The 17,379-nt window shown below is 48.6% G+C and overlaps 1 protein-coding gene across 1 annotated transcript; it reads right to left on the bottom strand.

Moving 5' to 3' along the window:
• Positions 1–3,086: 3,086 nt before the first annotated feature.
• On the bottom strand, positions 3,087–14,127 carry LOC121365098 (refilin-A-like). Its single transcript, XM_041489031.1, has 3 exons — positions 13,759–14,127; positions 5,085–5,194; positions 3,087–3,420 (listed from the first exon to the last, which is right to left on the bottom strand). The coding sequence occupies exons 1-3, from the start codon at positions 14,125–14,127 to the stop codon at positions 3,087–3,089; spliced, it is 813 nt and encodes a 270-aa protein (XP_041344965.1).
• Positions 14,128–17,379: the final 3,252 nt, after the last annotated feature.

Genomic DNA, 17,379 nt, shown 5'->3' with positions numbered 1-17,379 from the left:
AAGGGATTTTTCAAAAGTTTCTCCAGATCTCATGCACTTGGCAATGTCCCAGTCTGGATGTGGCCCAGGGTGACAGTCCCACCATAGCCACAGTGGCTACACAGCTTGAAATATGTTCAGCAGCATAGAAACCCAAGCTGCTTTCTATCTTTTTTTTTCCCTAACATGGCAAAACCAGAAAAGCTGCTAAAACTCAAAGGAGCAGGAGCATGTCAGGTCACTTCTAGTGTATTTGCAGAGAAAACAAAACATGAAGCTTCAAAGAGGCTTGGGCTGGGTGTGTGGGACCCTCCAGTGCCAAGGATGCAGCTCTGCACTGCACCCTCCCAAGGGTCACATCCACCTGTGAGACTTTGCCTCAGCAGCCCCTCTCCCTCTGTGGTGACAGTCCAGGTGGAGGTTCAGTCTCCCTGCTGGATTTGTATTTGCACACTAGGTTTTTCTGGCTTGCCCTGAATTCTCTTTTACTGTTGCAGCTGATATCTAGGAAACAGAACTAACAGTGGACAGAGTGGGCAGAAACCTGCAGCCAGTCACGATGAAAGGGATTTTTCTGGGGAAAAACTGTCCTGCTCAAAGACCACCGTGTTCAAGAACAGCAGCTTTGTGCTCCAAGCAGGGGAATAATCCAGCTGTTCAAAGGAGCAGAATAGGGAAGAGTCTGGCATCCCCTCGGCTCTGAGGTGAGCCTGTCTCCATCAGTCCACTCTGTCATCGTGCAGGGATCTCCTGGGTGTGAGTATGACCTTGCTTTTGGACCTGGATCATGCTGCTGTCAGCTTGGGACCCTGCCCCTTGGCACAGACTCTTGGGGATGCAGGCACTGAACCCTCCAGAGCCTCCACATGTCCCCAGGAAAGCAGAGGTGTACTTCCCCTGCTCCCAAGGCTTGTCAGCAGCACGTGGCCAACAGGACAGACCTGAAGATGAACCAGCAAGTAAGTGCATCACTGACCTCACTGCACTGGGACCACGTTCATCCAGGCACCAACTCCCTGCTGCCTAAGCCAGCTCTCCTGTTTGCTGGAGCCCTGGGGAGAAGGGTTGCTTCAGGCATAATAATCCCTTTGGAAGCAGATGCTGCTTTTCCAGGCTTTGATGCTGACAGACAGTGACAGCAGAATCTGACCACTAACAAATATAGTCCTTGTTTGTGCTGCTGTAAAGAATTCAACAGTAGGTGGAAGCCTTGGAAATCCTTTGAGGGGTTCTTCCTACCAAGTCCTAACTCCCAGAAGACAGGGAGAGTTCAGCACTGCCATAACACACATCTTTCAGCACTAATGATGCTTCAGCTGTCAGGACTGAAGTTTGTATTTAAAGACTTTATATTTACCTCTGGTGGAAAAACTGTGCTACATTTTAAACAAGAGAACTCTGTTTCATAAAGGTCACAGTTCTGGTCACATTTACCAACTGCTTTTTGAAACTGATGGAAAAAGTATCTTTATAAGTCACTAATTTTATTATTTTTTCAAGTTTCTCAGACTTTTTTTTTTTTAAATCCCAGTGGGTTTGTGCGTCAACTGTTCTGGGCAATCAGCTACGTCTTGTTGACATTGTTAATAGGCTTTCTGACTTGGCTGCTCAGCTGTGTTCTGAAATAACTCCATCAGACTCACAGCAAGTCAGGAACAAAATGGAAAGTTTAGAAGAGAGAAAGCTGGAAATTAATTTCCGGAGCTGTGTGGTTATTTCTAAGTCTGAGCAGCATGCAAAAATTCTTGGTAAGATTTTTGGAGACAATTCCGTGCTATTTTCAAAAGTTATATGTTTGTGGGAATCCAGGCTCTTGCAAGAGACCAAAGTGAAGATATACCAGGAGATGGGATTCATGAGTGGGGAATGTTTTACCTTAGGATGGCTACACTGGCTCCTGCTCACTGTTTCTTTGTCCTTTTGCAGAGACAGTTCAGCTGTTTGTGAAGTACCTGTTTTTAGTGCTACAGCCTGGCTGAGTAAGGAAAACCCAGATGGATTTGGGCTCTTCAATCCTTCAAGCTCTACACTGAGAAAGTTTGGCTGCTTCTCTACAGGCAGAAAAGCTGCCCATGCCACAAATATGGAAACTATTGAGAGGGTGAGTTAACCCTGCCCTAGCTTCAAAGAAGCCAGGGAGCATCTTTCTGCTCTACACTCCTCTCTGCAACACAGCCACACCCTGAAACCCAGAAGGGCTGCAAGTGCATACAGATCCCTTAAATTAGGTGTTGGAGGCAGTGAACAGCATGGTACACTTGATCTGACAATATTTTTGATAGAAGGGCACTGGGCTCCTAAATCTCTCAGTCACTTTTAGAAACTAGCCCTTCAGCTGTTCATTTTCCTCAGTCTCCCTGCTTACTCCTGGCTGGGCTCACAGAAGATGTGTCTGTGCATCACAGCAGGCCTGTCTCCCATCTCCTGGTTGTGCTGTGCTTTGCTATGGTGTGCAAACATCCAGCTGCCATCAGGAGCTGGGGGACCTGTTTAAATCCTCTTTTTCTCAGGGTGACAGTCTCCACTCCTCTCAGGAAGTGGGGCGACTGCGGTGCTGTAATAGGGCAGCTCTCACTCAGATGAGCTGTTGGAGCAAGCTGTGATGTACTGGTACAAAAAACCACCTTCTCTGCATTTCAGCTCTGAAAGAGATCTGGCCTGGTGTGTGCTGGACCGAACAGACGCTGACTCTGCAGTTGGTCTTCCCTTTGCAGAGACCAAAATAGCTCTGAAGCTTACAGTGACTCTCACCTATGTGCTAGACAAGACCTACAGAGCTCATAAGGCATCATTCTGCAATGGGTAACAGGGTCCTTTGTCATCTTGATTTCATCTAAACACAAGCCAAAAATAGATACACTCGGAGGAAAAAAAAAAAAAACCAACCAAAAATAAAATCCAGATCACGAATGTCAGGAACGTCGCAAAATACAAGCCAGCCTCTCACTGATCAAAACCATCCTGTGCCCTGCAAGCCTCCTCCCAGCCAGTTCAGCCTCACTGAGAGCTGTTCTCCAGCCATGAATATTCAGTTGCCACCAAGCCAGGCCCAGGCAGAGCCCCGCGAAGCCTCCCGGGGGTCGCGCGGTTGCCAGCGGCGGGGCGGATCAGAGGGTCTCGCTGTACATGACGCACGGGTTGGTTTCCTCACAGAGTTCCAGCTGCACGCTGGAAGCAAACCAGCGCTTGGCACAACCCAAGCTGTAGTTGAGGGTGGTCCGGTAAATGTTCTTGGCACGTTTGGGGAAAATGATGGTCGTGCTCTGAAACCTCACCGGCTTCTGGCGGGGCTCGAAGATCAGCTGGGACTTGTAGTTCCGCCAGGTGCAGTTGGGAGCGGCGATGATGGTCTCGCTGTAGGTGGTGACCGTGGGGATGGGGCCGTAGAAGATGTCATCCCGATAGTGCTTCTCCGAGTCGTACTTCACCTCAGAATTGCACCTACAGAGGACAGCAAGGGGTCAGGAGCACAGCCCTGGCAGCAAAGGAGGTAAGACCGGCAGAACTCTTCTCTAACCCTTTGAAGCTGGCAGCATTTACCAGCTTTACTACACAGACTCTGGGGCAGATGCCAACTCTACCACCCAAAGCCAAGAGGACTCTGTCCTGCTGGGGAATCTTGTTGGAACCCCACCTTGCTATGAATCCATGTCAGCATTTCTGCAATTACCAGCAGAACCAGGGCAGAAAACACCTTGTTGCAGAGGCTCCATGCAATGCTCTTCTTCCTCTGGTTTTCTCCATGGGCCCCACTGGGGACTCAGCTCAGCCCTGAGAGCTACACTGGAGGCAGACAAACACCCTGTGATGGACCTGAGCTGTCAATGCTGTCTGTCTTTTCTTTCATCATTGCACAAAAATGCCCAAACCAGCTAAAATCTGAGTGCTGGGAGATGAGGGGTGAGGATGCTTGTTGAAGCCTACAAAAAATCCAAGCAATGCTAAAAGAGCAGGTAAAGCAAAGGGATATTGTGGCCTATGGCTGCCCAACACCCATGCCAGTGGTCTCAAAGGAACTGGCCACTTGAACTGCCAACAGATGACACACCACAAAAGGTAGGATGTCACAGCCCTGCCTTTTTTCTGCAGCCATCCAGAAAGGATGCACAGACACCAGGCCAGAAAAAGGGCTTTTTTTGGAATCCCTAGCCATGGGTAACAGGATTTCCACTGGTTTTCCCCGCTCCCCAAATGCTCCTCCAGCAATCAGCAGCCAAGGAATGTGCAGCTCCACGTAAAAAAGATTAAAAGCTGGGTGTGTGCTTGTCATTACCTCCACCCAGAAGGGGGCTGACTGATTGTGCACCGTGTGTAATCTGAGCTGCTGTAATGTATTTTGCACAGCTAGGGTGTAAGCAAGTCATTCAGCATGCATAAAACAAGACTCCGATGTAATCACCATAAAAACATGCCCGCTGGCAGTTCCTCAGCCAGCAGAGATTTACTGGGGTACATTTCCAGAGAAACTTTTGCATAGGTTGAGGGGGTTTACAGTCCTCCCACTGTCCCTGCCCCAAGCTGTGTCTAAGTGCTGTTTGCAGAATACATTCCACATCAGCAAAAGAGCAAACGAAGAGCAAAGACCAACATTTATCCATCGGCCACAGCACCAGCCCCACAGGAGGGCAGAACATCTCCATCACTGGCTTGAGGGACCATCTCCTCACACAGAGGAGCTCATTCAGTCTCTGTGGGCTGTCTAATGCTGGCTTCTCTGTGGCAAGAGCAAACAAAAACAGGTGCCAATTAGAAGGGTGTTGCTTCTTCTGAAGACACAAGTCATCTGGGAACAGTATGAAGACCATCAGATCACTTAGCGGAGGCCATCAAGCCCACAGATGGTAATGGTTTTCTCTCATAGCCTTGGACTTTAGCTGGCCTTGGAAGGAAAGCTGCCTTGTGTTAAAACCTCCCTCCAGTTCTTGACTCTTCCCCTCTGCCTGTGCTGCTGTCAGTGGCTTTCATTTGGGAATTACCCTCCCACCTGTCCTTCCCTTTCCATCAAAATAACCATGACTCCCATTTGTAAACACATTTTAATCTTTGGCAGAAGCACCAGAAAAAAAGACAGAAATCCCCATCTACCCACCCAATCCCATCGGTACCTGATTTCCTGCACGGGCTCAGGGTTGACCTCAATGCTTTCTCCAAAAAACACCGGGTACATTCGAGGCCTTATCTCTGGCATGGATGGGTTCAGGAGCAGATAAGGCATCTGCAGGGAAGGAGAGCACAGCAAGTGTTGGAACACAACAGATGGGGCTGGCACAGTTCATAACGTGCTGTGGCTGGCAGCTGAGCAGCCTAACACAACACCTGGACTGTCCTCACCTACCAACACCTCCCTCTGCCCCAGCACACCTCCCAGGTACGTGACTGTGCCCACATCTCTGTCACTTCATGCTGCAGTATCTGTTTGTTGAAATTTAACCTTGCCTTTCCTTCTTCCTTTCTTGTTTCTCATAGGAATTGCAATTGGTTTTGAGTTTTCTTTAGCCCTGATATTGCCTTTACTGGTAGGAATTAACAAGTCTTAGAAACACTCAAAATGTGTCAGCATGGAGAAGAGCTCTATGTCTGACTTAACACAGCAACAGGGCCTAAGGCTGCTGACTTGAAGGATGTAGGTCTACTGAAGTGAGACATGTATATGTATTTTTATAGATATACATCCAAATATGTACATAAAATCATGTATCCCTTGCAACAATCCAGCAGAGGAAGTGTTAGACTTGCTGTTCCCAAAGTCTCTGTGCCAAAAATGGCTCTTGTGCTCCAAAGGACATTCTTGTTAACCATAAAACTGAGGGTGGGGTGAGACACTGGGGCACCTTGTGGCCTCTGCAATGCAGGAAGCCAGTTGCAAGCCAGGACTTTATAATGAGTGGAGCTGCTCCAATTCATGACACCAAAAACTGCATTTTTAAGACTAACTGCACTGTGAACTTACTCTGACAAATTGTCACAGACCAGCCTAGGCTCCTCTGCCCACCACAGAAATGACTAATCCCACTTCTCTATACTGGAGTGCTCTCAAACACCAGTTCCCACATATGGGGATCCTGTGTCTGGTGCCTGGACCAAACCCAGCAGCTAATTCAGCCTAATCCTGCCCTCCTGCAAAAATGTCACTGCAGGTTTCAGTCTCTGCCACAACTTTTCTGTCAGCAGATATTTATGACGCACAGGGACACAGGATCTCTTTAAAGGAGATGGCTGGCAGCCTCTGTGCTGTCTGTAGATGGCTAGCTGAGGTCTGCTTTCCTCTGCTGGTTTGGGCCTTCTGCCTCAGGCTAAGGCAAAAAAAGTCACTGCTCCATCTGAATTTGCCAAGCTATTTAATCCTGTGTCCCAAAGCCACAAAGCTGTTTCTTCTTTTCATACTGAAATTTCCCTGCGCTTTACAACTGTGTAAAGTTGTACTATTAAGTAAAATGGCTAACCCCTCTTTTTGATTGAATACTGTTCCATTGTCAAAACAGAACAGTAACTGCATAGTTATGGTGGGGGGGGAAAGAAAAAAAAATATATGTTCGCTCTCCCTAGCAAATACTGGCCAAAAGGCAAAGTTCATTCCTGAATTGCTTTCAACACTCTTGACAGGGGAGGGCAAGGGCAGCCTTTCTGGTCGTAAATAAAGCTTTTTGCTTCTGAAATGTGAATTGTTTACATCAGACAAGCCTCAGTTCACAAGGGTGCAGATGTCCAGCTTGTAACAGTCTGCACAAGGCCAGAGCTCTTTCTAAAGACATTTTGTACATAAGAAGAGGTTCCTTTGGGTGCAGGAGTCAAACACCATTTGCACATGCTCATGAGCTTTGTGAACAGCAGGCAGGCTGCCCTTTGGGGGTTCACCTGCAGAGGGATGCAGATTTCTTGAACTGGTGAAGGAAACCAGCCTGGGGATACGTGTCCCTCCTTTAAAGAAGCAGTTTCAAAGAAGGCAAAAAAGCCTTCACACTTCTTGCTAACAAATGCTGACACTAAGTGTGCTCCAAACATCCCCAGGATGCAGGAGATGGTACAAAGTCTTTCCTGTGGCTTAGCAGGAACATTGCTGGGGCATCTGGCCCCCAGTGTGTGCATGGGAAAAGCCTTCCCAGCCCGCTGAGCACCGGGGGTGCTGCTCGGCCAGAGCGTGGGCACGGCGGCAATCGCCGTCTGCGGAGAGCACAAGTCCCACAGCAGGGAACAGGAAACAAGAACACACTGCAGGAACAACACCTGTGTGCACAGAGAAACAGAGGTGCTGGCATGCACGACTGACATCAATCAGACTCAAAAATTTGCCGCTGAACTTGGTGAGAGCAGGATTAAGCGTTCTCCAGGTTAGTGCTGGATGGGGTGTGATGAGGCTATTTCCACTGGGGGTTAACCTTGCTCTGGGCAGGGAAGGGTGGCAAAAGGCATTTCATATGCTGTGGATGAGCACCAACTTCAGACCTGCAGGCTTGGCTTAGTTTAGAAAGCTGGAACAACTGAGAACATTGGCAAGCCAAAGCCAGGATTTCTACTGCCTGTCAAGACCATTACAGACTCAGACCTCTCTTCTGTGAGCTGCTGCAGGTCAGACACTTTGAAGTAACCTGGAAGTCTGCACGTGGCAGATGTAAATAACTTACAAATCATGGCCTAAAAATAGAGATCTCTAAGATCCTGCAGGCTGCTCACCAAACAGCAACTGATTTGCTTGCACAGCATGAAGGGTCACTGAACAGCACCCACAGGTTTCACACAGCAGCCACTGAAAGGCACCTCAGGTGACATTTTGTTTTCCCTCCAGTGATGTTCCGAAATGTCGGCTCCTGCAAGTCACCTGGAGCTGGGAAGCAAGGAACAGGGGATATGAGCTTTCCAAAAGATTTGTCTTTGGGGCTGAAATGTTATATGCTTGGCACATGTCAAAAGCTGGCTTTTTGGCAAGAGTTTGACACCGACTCCTTCCAACCTGCTTTAAGGAAAAAAACCAAAAATGTTCTGCCTGTCAAAAAAATACTGACTGAATTCTTTTTCCTTCTGCACAGGAATGGTTGCAAGAGGAGGAGCACTGAACTTCTGAGCTCCCTTGAGAAAATCAGGATCTCTGGCTTGTTTCTAGGAATCACTTGGTGATCTCCAGGCACTCCACAAATAAGGTAGGCTTCTGTATTATCCTGAAATATGGATAGACTGGCAGGAAGCAGAGCTTGCTGCACACTCCTGGGGGTCACTGATGGTGAAGTGGAGAAGCCCCCATCACTTCAGACCAGATCACGAGTGATCCATAGTCAAGGTCTGTCTATCCAAGGGTTGCTGTGCTGGAACGCTGCAGTGGGGACCTGATCCATCTGTCCACACTAACTGGAGCTGTGCTGACACTTACCAGATGCAGCTTCACAAAAGACACCACAACCCTGGCATCTTTAAGAACAGAAGGAGTCTGGCAAGGAAGGTTGAGAAGACAAAATGAAAGATACGAGAGATATCAAAAAAGTGACTCCCATGTTTACAACTTAATCCAAGGTGAATATTAGGCAGTAAATGAGCTTTTATTTTTATTTCTTCCCTAGTACGTAATTTGTGTCAACCAGCAAAGAGTTACAGTAGTATTAAAAAGTTGAAGAGCTTTCTTGTTTGGCTGCATTTTTCCCTCTGCCTTAACTCTGATGCCTTTCAGGCATGTAACGGCCTGGGCAGCTAAACTCTGCTTTTTGCAAGTAGCAGATAGATAAACACAGATAAAATTGGTTGCTGAATGGAATTCAACCTACTGCTCATTGACAGCATTGACTGTTCTTTAGCTGCCAAATTCCAGGCAGCAAAGCAAGAAAAAGGAAAGGAAATTAACGTGACTTGAAATAAATAAACCCCCAAAACCTTTCCCCAGAGAGCATAAAGAACCAGAACTGACTCCTTTTGCTATGGTCATTATATGGAAGGCACCAAGATGTGGCATTAGATCTCTAGGGACTGTAAGGGGAAACAGCTTTCCAAGTGTCAGGGCTACAAACAGGATACAGCTTCCCAAATTCCCAGCTCCTAACTTAACTAGGGCATAAGCAAATCTCTCACCACATTTTCCCACTATGGTAACATGTCAGGTCCATGAAAATGTCACTTTACTCAGCTGTTATTTACAGCTATAATGAAAGATCTGGCTGAGTTATTTGACACACATCTACATTCTCCGCTCTAGAAGATAAGCAATATTTGTTTAACAGACCATTTATTTTCCCAATATCTGCACGTATTGCACATTACGAGTAATTTATACCAGAGCCGGATGAGATTATATTGAGAGGTGATAACAGAAAATGCAAACCTCAGGTAGAAAGCAGGGGTTTATTATTTCAAAGAATTACATCCTTCCTGCTTATCTCCCTCTTTTATTTCAAGTGGGAAAGGTATGCTACTTTGCTTATTGTCCACAGGGTTACGTAGGGACACAATGGAAATTCAACAGCTAGAAGGCATCACCCTCAATGTCTTTCATCAGAGCCACACTTTTCAGAGCAGATGATGAGATCCTGATGCCTGTTTCCCTGATCTGCCCAGAAGGGACATCTCTCAGATCAGGTGAGGCCAATCAAGTGAAGCCCAGAGCCATGCCCTGTCCTTCATCAAGGAGGAAGAGGAGAGGATGCATATCCAGAACTGGGTGGTGCTGAGGGACAGGGAATAGCCAGGTGGGATTAGCCTTTGCCAGGAGAGGACACAGGCGTGGAACTAAAGCTGGGGGAATTCCTGCAGGATCCAGTGCCATGGGAGTGGCTCAGAAGTGGGTCAGGATGCCAGGCTGCCAACAAGCCCTGAGGCAAACCCTGCTGTAGTGCCAGATGGGTGCCTTGCTCCCTGCACCAGCCTGGGGCTTCCCCAGAGCTGCTGGGACCCACAGGGCCTGGGAGTCACGTCCCCTGCCTCGTGTGTGGGCTGCAAGCTGCCTCAGGTCGGGGTGCTGGGCCTCCCTCTCACGTGTGCTTTCAGTCTAGGTGCTGACAGGTATGGAAATTACACATGGAAAATCTTTGATGGCCACATTCCCCACCCAGTCCCTACAAGACATTGCCCCATTCCTGAAGCACTTTCAGTGCAGGATGAGATGCTGGCTGCATGTCACGAAGAGATGTTCTTTTGGGTTTTTTTAACATGAGCCATTAATCCAACACGGTTGGCACAAATGCTGACTTGGACCACATTGTTGGGACCTCACTGTTGTCTGTGAAGGCTGTGCCAAGGGGCAAGGTCTCCTTATCCATACTTGAAATGAAGTTGGAATTTTCTCCCACCACCCAAGAGTGATTCTGAACCATTCTTGCTGCTGAATGTAAGTAGAAATTCCCTATATCCCCACAGCTGATTCACTGGGATACAGTCCCACAGAAGTCAGTGCTCACTGAGGCAGGTTGAGTGCACAAATACCTAAATCTTACAAAGTAAAAGGAACTCACTGCAGTGGCAAAAGCTCCTTTCACTGTTGGGAAGGAACATAAAATCTGCTTCAAGAGCACACAGTGGATAGTTCTGTAGATGAATGTGAGCTTGACGTCCCCTGATATCCATTAGGGATATGTGATGGATGCAAAGCACTTATTTCAGCACAGTCCAAAAGCAGTTCTTCTATCCTCAATCAGTATCCCAGGGCAAGAACAACAGGGAAAACTCTAAGCAGATATGGGTACTTTGATGTCATTTCATTCCCCACATTTTCAGCAACTGCTTCTTTGTGCATATTATTAGGATTTATTTTGTTGTATTTCTGTTCATTCTGACCCAGCTTTAGAGGCACAGTCTAGAGAATTCAGTAACCCAAGTCATAAGAATCAATTTAATAATGTTTCAGATTTAAAAGGCAGAACTAGGTAAAAGTCACTTTCTATTTTCCTTAGGATATTTGCACTTAAGCACAAAACACTTGACAAATTCCCTACATGGATTTTATTTGAAGAAATAAAAGCCAATTTATCCTGCACTACAAGTAAAATGAAAAAAAAAAAAAAAGTCCCTAAATGGTGTTGAACTTGTGGTATTTATGACTCTGGCCCTAAATTGCCTTTCATATTTTCTTGGATCCCAAAGCTGTTCCCAAATTGGCTGGTTAAATGTGAATAAATGGTGCATTGTCTTTGAAACAAAGTTGTGCTTATTAAAGAGCAGAGAGTTTACGTTTTCAGAGTCACAGTTAATAACACAGAGCAGAGAGAGCACAGATTGTGCACACAAGAAAGCCTTCGATAAGGGCATGCAATCTCCTCTTAGTCTCCACGAGAAGGGCTGTCCTAAAGCAGAAAAATTTTGTAACATATTTGTGAAGTTGGAGCAAAATAGCTGACTGCAGAAGAATGCAACTGGGTTCAGACTGGTGGTTTGATAGTTCTGCAGCAAAGAACAGTATGAAATACTTCACTCAGATCTGGAATGTTGTTTCCTTCACCTGACAGCAATTTATTGTAACCGTACATAGTAGAACTTTGGCTGTTGGTGACTGAGTTATGTATGGTTTTATAGTATTCCAACACAAAGAGTGCAGGTTGTGCTCCTGGCTCTGTCACGTTTATAAGCAAAACAAACACTAATATAACAGGCGATTAAAACCAGCATTTCTTGGTGTGCAAATAGCTGCAATTATTGATTTGCCAATTCTGTGTGCTCTGATGAACAGCAGAGGAATAGAGTTAAACAGAAGCACATTCATGGGTTGCATAACTGCTCACAGAGCTGCAAGTCTTGTAAAATGGCAAAATTAAAGCTAATTAGACACTACAATTTAGAAGTATGAAGCAAGCAATACTCTTCATATTTTTCCTGCTTTAATATCAGCTGCAAGTACAGTATTTGTACAGTGGAAACGAGAGGAAGTGAAACTCTGCAGTCAAATAGAGTGAAAATTCCTGTTTACTTCATTATTTTGCAGTGAACCAAACAGAGTTAAAGAGCAGAGCCCAGCACCGCTCCAAATAATACAGTCCAACTGGTTTCAGCATTTGGATCCCTGCAACCTTCTGTACCTGCTAAGAGCATGGAATTCCATACATTTCCAATGTTATGGAACCCATACTCTAAGCAGGAGCCCTTGCAATATGATACAGAATTTGGAAACATCTACAGTGTGAGCTTTTCTGAAGTGTCCAAAATGTTCATTAATGATCAAAACAACTGAAAAGCTTTACCTTACACAGATCACATAATAACTTTTTTCCCTATAGGAGTCAAGCACTAAAACTCTCAATCCTAACAGCCCATGAACTGAAATAAATGTTCTCATGTTCTTTCTTCTTCGATATCTAAGGACTTTCTTGGATGGTGTGGTGGCCAACTGTCATATGACTGGAATGGAGACTGTCATATCCCCCAGAGTTTTTCAGACACCTCCACCCCTGCTGTTTTTTTGCTCCAGCAGCCTTCACTCACCTTCCTCCCCAATTTTATTTTACAGACACACAGGAACAGCCTGATGCTGCCAAGTCAGAGGCATGTGGGTAACTTTGTACATAAACACTCCCATCAAATGGCACACACACCCAGGCATCTGCAGGTAAGGCTCCATATTAGGAACTGTGGCATTAGCAGGTTTGAGATTTGACTTTCATAATAAGCCCTCACACCCTCTCCACTGTGAGGAGTCATTGTTCATAGGGAAGGTTTTGGCATGTTCAGGAGTAAAAGGTAGTTTTCAGTAATATGCTCAAAAGGCCTTAGAACTTGAGAAAGTGCATGAGGGTGTGAGGAGTCATTGCAAAATGTCTCTATGGGAAAGAAGTCTAAATTGTCACTAAACCAGAGGTAGATAAATTTTTCTTATGGAAAGATTTGTGCTGCAGTTTTAAGCCAATTAACCACGCTGAATACACCTACAAACATCTTTTATACATGTTTAAAAAATTTTTAAAGAGCCCTGGGGAAGAACTTTCATCATCCTTTTAAAACCTCCACCACCACTACTTATGCTCTGAACACTGTGTTTTAAAAACAGGTTTTATAGCTCAGGGATAGAAATAAACAAATAAAGCAAAATAATAGTGATAATAAATCTACCCAGATCCTACTCCACATTCAAGTGCTTCACTGGCAACTGCATCGGGCTGACCCAGACCTGCAGTGCTCTGCCAGCTGTCTGAGCTTACAAACCACTATCCCCAGCTCTGCTCAGCTGCCAGAGGACAAACCTTTCACACAGGCTCATGCCACAAAGCCTGGCTCCAGCAAAGGGCAGCGGCACACAGCCCTTCCCAGACCCTGTCCCCAGCAACTCCCCGGAGACACATCCCTACCCTGCCACAGCTAAAGGGCACTTTTGTCTTTCTTTCAGCCAGGGCTCCAGCAAACGCGGCTCCGCGCTCCTCACAAACCAGATGTGGGATGCCAGGGTGTAATGATGGCTGGCAGCCACACGCCCCTGCCTCGGTCCGGATGGATGCAGCTCCAACCTGTACCCACCAGGCAGAGAGCAGTGTCACTGAGAAACAACTACACTTTTCCGAAGGTGGGCAGGGGAGCTTGGTTCAGGCTTGGGCTTTCACTCCCACACCGTTATTACAGTTCACCCAGCCAAACTGCCAACGCTCTGTGAGTGTATCCAAAAACCCTGCCCGGCACTGGGCCAAGCCCTGCCTGGCACAGCAGCGGCGCTGCCAACACCGGACTGCAGCCGCCACGGGCAGCCCGGAGTGCCCTCGGCCGGCGAGGGGCACTGCGGGGGGAACTCAGCCCAGGGCTGCCCGGGCAGTGGCCACAGGCGCCCTCCTGCCTTTCCCCCGCGGGGCCCGCAGGGGACAGAGCCCGGTGCCCGGGTTTGGCTCTTACCACTCTGCCGTCCTTGGCCTCTCGCCGGTGGCCCGGGGCCGGGGGGTCCGCACCGCCGCTGCCCCCTGCTCGGCCCTCACCGGGCGACAGGGAGTAGAAGGGGGGGCTGGGGCTGGGGGGCAGCCCCGAGTCCGGACTGTCCAGCAAGCCTTCCCGGCTCTTCTCCTTCAGGCTCTCGTCCATCCCTTGCAGCTGGAGGTGACCTACCATGTCTGGGGGACAGCGAGGGGGCCGCGGCGGGAGAAAATCCTCCAGCGCCGCCCGCCGCGGAGGGAGGGAAGGGGAAGAGAGCCCGGGGGGCCCCTCCTGCGTCCCGACCGCCGCTACCAGCCTGCCGGAGCCCGGTGCTGCGCGGGGCAGCGCCAGCATCAGCCAGACCGGGGTGTCCCGGCCGCCTCCCCTCCACCGGCCCTGGCCCTGCCGCCCCCGCCCTCAGGCGTTCCCAGGGGAGGGAAGCGAAGCCCGATCCCTCCGCCCAGCCCCACGAGTACGCGCGGCAGCGGCCGGGGCGGCCCCGCCGGCAGGGAGCGCTGGGCGCGGCGGGGGACGGGATGGGGACGGGACAGGGATGCGCCGCGCTCGTCCACAGCCTGCGCCGCCCGCCGCCTCCCGGCGGCTCATTTATCCGGAGAGGGTGGGAGGGAGCCGGGCAGCGCCCTCCCCTTCCCCCGGCCCCCTAGCTCTGTCCCGGCCGCGCGTTCTCGGGCGCTTCCCAGGCACGGAGCGCGTTCGGCGCCGTCCGCCCGCCCTCTCCCTCATGAGGGGACGGGGCAGCACCCGCGCACGGCCGGCGGGAGAGGGGTGTCCCCACACACCTCCCCGTGGGCTGTGGCTGTCCTCTGCTCATTCCCTCACTGCTGTCCCAAGTTTTCCCTCAGTTATGTTCCGTTTTCCCCTTCGTTTTGTCCCTCTTCGATCTCTGCACGCTCCAAGGCTGGGAAAGGGGCCTCGCCACATACAACACGCCATCACAGGGACACAGCTTACCTCCACTCATTCCCTCACTGCTGTCCCAAGGTTTCCCGCACTCAGAGCTGATTTCCCCCTCAGTTCTGATTTTCATCATCCTTTTTTCACCCCCACACCCCCAAAGTAGCCTTTCCCCTCAGTGCTGTGGCTTGTGAGCATGAGGGAAGAGATTTTCCTCTCGAGAACCATCATCCCTCTTCGCTTTGAGGTGGCAAAACGCAGCTTCACCAAGGGAGCAGGTCACCATGGCAGTCTTGGCTACCAAGGTACACAAACCCACCATATCCCCTCATGGCGGCCCTCACACCTCCTGCCTCCCTCACACCTCTTCCTTTGGCTCCACAGCTTCTGGTTCACAACCAAGGAATCGGCCTCCTTATCCCAGCCATTGTGTGGTCAAGGCCAATGTAAACACCATGGAAGGGCATCCCAAATCACATCACAGCCTCTAGCCAGGAGGAGCAGCATGTGCCAGCATGGAGGGGAATGAAGAGTCCACACTGACCCTCAGGGTTCAGAGAAGCAGCAGTGGTTAAACAGGTCAGGCTGGCTGAAGCCAATATGGTCATTTGTTGCACAATAACCGGTTGAGGCTAATGTTACCTTGTCCACAGCCCTGGTTGTGTTTTTCTCATCATGTTTTCTCTCTACATAGAGTCTAGACTGTGAGAAATCTGGGGCAAGCCCACTCATATGGCTCAGCTCATGGAGCTTTATTCATGGCAAATAGGCTTCCATGGGAAGCTGTTGAAATCCAATTTGCCTTCTCGTGGTCCGAGTTATTGGCCCAGCACTGAGTGAAATGAGACTGTGTCTGTTTGTGCTACAAAATGGACAAACACAGTGCTTGTTGTGGCAACGAGTGAAAATGTGAGGGGTCTGATACTGAAACTAATGATAAAGGCTTCACACCCAAACCATGAAGATGGTGCAAAGTCCTTGGAAGTTGGGTTGAACTTAAAAGTGCCCCCACTGCATCCTCCTGAGGGAGCAGATCCCACTATGTGTTCTTACTAAAGTCGAAAGGGAAGGCTAAGGATGCCCAAATCCACCTTTGACTGAAATGAGGGGCCCTCCTCAGAGTGACTGAAGCGATTTGTATGCACTGAGCTGTTCAGAGGAATGTCACTGATTTGTAAATGTCAAACAGGCACCGAGCAGCCCACACACGAACCTCAGTGAATTCTTACCTCTGACCCGCTCGTCGGCTCCAGCAGCTGCACAGGCGGATTTAGAGCCCCTTACTGTAAGGGCTCTCATGTCTCACACAGGCTACGGCTGATCTGAAAATGTCAAAGGGGACTGAAGGTCAAAATTTCCATAAATTAGTCCCTGGCTTGCTACCTATCAAGTAATAGGATTCTCTGGCCAGTTAACACTGTGAAGTCAGGCAATCAGCCCAGCAGTTCCCCTGCAGCCCAGTTCCCTGCCCCTCTCCTGAACTGGCTCAAGACCTTGTGTGCAAGGGGAAGGAGTGTCTTCAGAGCTGCTTTCCTCCTCGGAGAAAAAAGGAGCAGGACAAAGAGACACTGGGCAGGGGTGAGTGCACTGTCCTTTTGTCCTAGAAAGCCCTGTTGTGACTTGGGGAGCAGTCGAGAGGAGACTGGTTTTTCTGTTTCTTGTTTTGAGAAAACTACAATCCAATCTTTCCCAGACCTAAATAATGTATGTTTCTAAAGGTAGATTTCAGTACAACACGTGTTCAGCTCAGAAGTGGTTGTTATGGTTTAGGAGTTGCTGAGTTCCAAACAGCTGAAGACACAAAGCACTGCTGAGCATCCACCAGCACTGGTAGGGATGTTGACTTCATTTATGAGTGGCAAAACTGCTGCTGGTTCTTGCAAGGCATCTGTGGACACACCTAATGTTAATATTGTTATTATGGTTGTTGTTGTTCTGCAGCACATGTGTGAGCTGTGGTGGTATTATTGTTGTTATGGTTATGATTAGTAATTTGTTTAAAGTTAGTAGTGGGTTGCTCACCCAGGTTGGAGCTCTCTTGTGCAAAGCACAGAGCAGGCAGGTGGTAAGAAATGCTCCTGTCCTGATGGTTGTGACAGAAGTGACTCAGACTTTGGTCAGAGTCCTCCTGAAGTCACAGTATCTTGCTCTTGGCCCATGAAAATCAGTCTGAATGGAAACTTGGTGAAGGATTCAGTGTGCAGACACAGGTGTATATATGGTGTGGTAGAATTATGCCTGTTGAGCCAGGATTTAAATATTGCACAGTGCCCTGTCAAAGGAGAAAAGGAGAAAACCAATTTTTTTTCAGCTGAGGCCATGTTGCTTTACTGAAACCCTCCTTAGTTCAGCACTTCTTCATTTGCTGGAAGGAATCACTAGGGACTGGTGCATTCCTGTGTCTTGGCCTGGGAAAAGGGAAACTGGGCCCTTGTGTGTGTGGTGGGATGAGGAGGAAGGAAAAGTCTGGAGGGGAGTTTTCTGAAGCAGCTGAGTAGAGACAAACAGGTGCAAGCACAGTGGTACAAGGGCAGCAGTGTGAAGGCACAGCCTGGGGGAGAGTGGCCTCCATTACCAGCACTGTCTGCAAAGGAAAAATCCTGCCTTGCTGTGAATTTTGTGTAAAACTGCAAATAAGAAGTAGGGAGTCAAGTAGCAGAAAACTAGGGAATATTCCAGCAGGACTGTATC

Source organism: Pyrgilauda ruficollis, unplaced genomic scaffold (genome assembly GCF_017590135.1).
Source record: "Pyrgilauda ruficollis isolate IOZ18807 unplaced genomic scaffold, ASM1759013v1 scaffold9, whole genome shotgun sequence".
NCBI lineage: Eukaryota > Metazoa > Chordata > Aves > Passeriformes > Passeridae > Pyrgilauda > Pyrgilauda ruficollis.
Note: the sequence above shows the minus strand (reverse complement) of the source record. Positions and strands in the feature narration are given on the sequence as shown.

Bases quoted from the DNA above. Each gene is read 5' to 3' on its own strand.
- LOC121365098 (XM_041489031.1), bottom strand. From the start codon at position 14,127: ATGCTGGCGCTGCCCCGCGCAGCACCGGGCTCCGGCAGGCTGGTAGCG. The intron at 5,195-13,758 runs GTAAGAGCCAAA...CCTTCCCTGCAG, and splicing joins AGGCCAAGGACGGCAGAGTG to ATGCCTTATCTGCTCCTGAA. The intron at 3,421-5,084 runs GTACCGATGGGA...TGTCCTCTGTAG, and splicing joins GAGCCCGTGCAGGAAATCAG to GTGCAATTCTGAGGTGAAGT.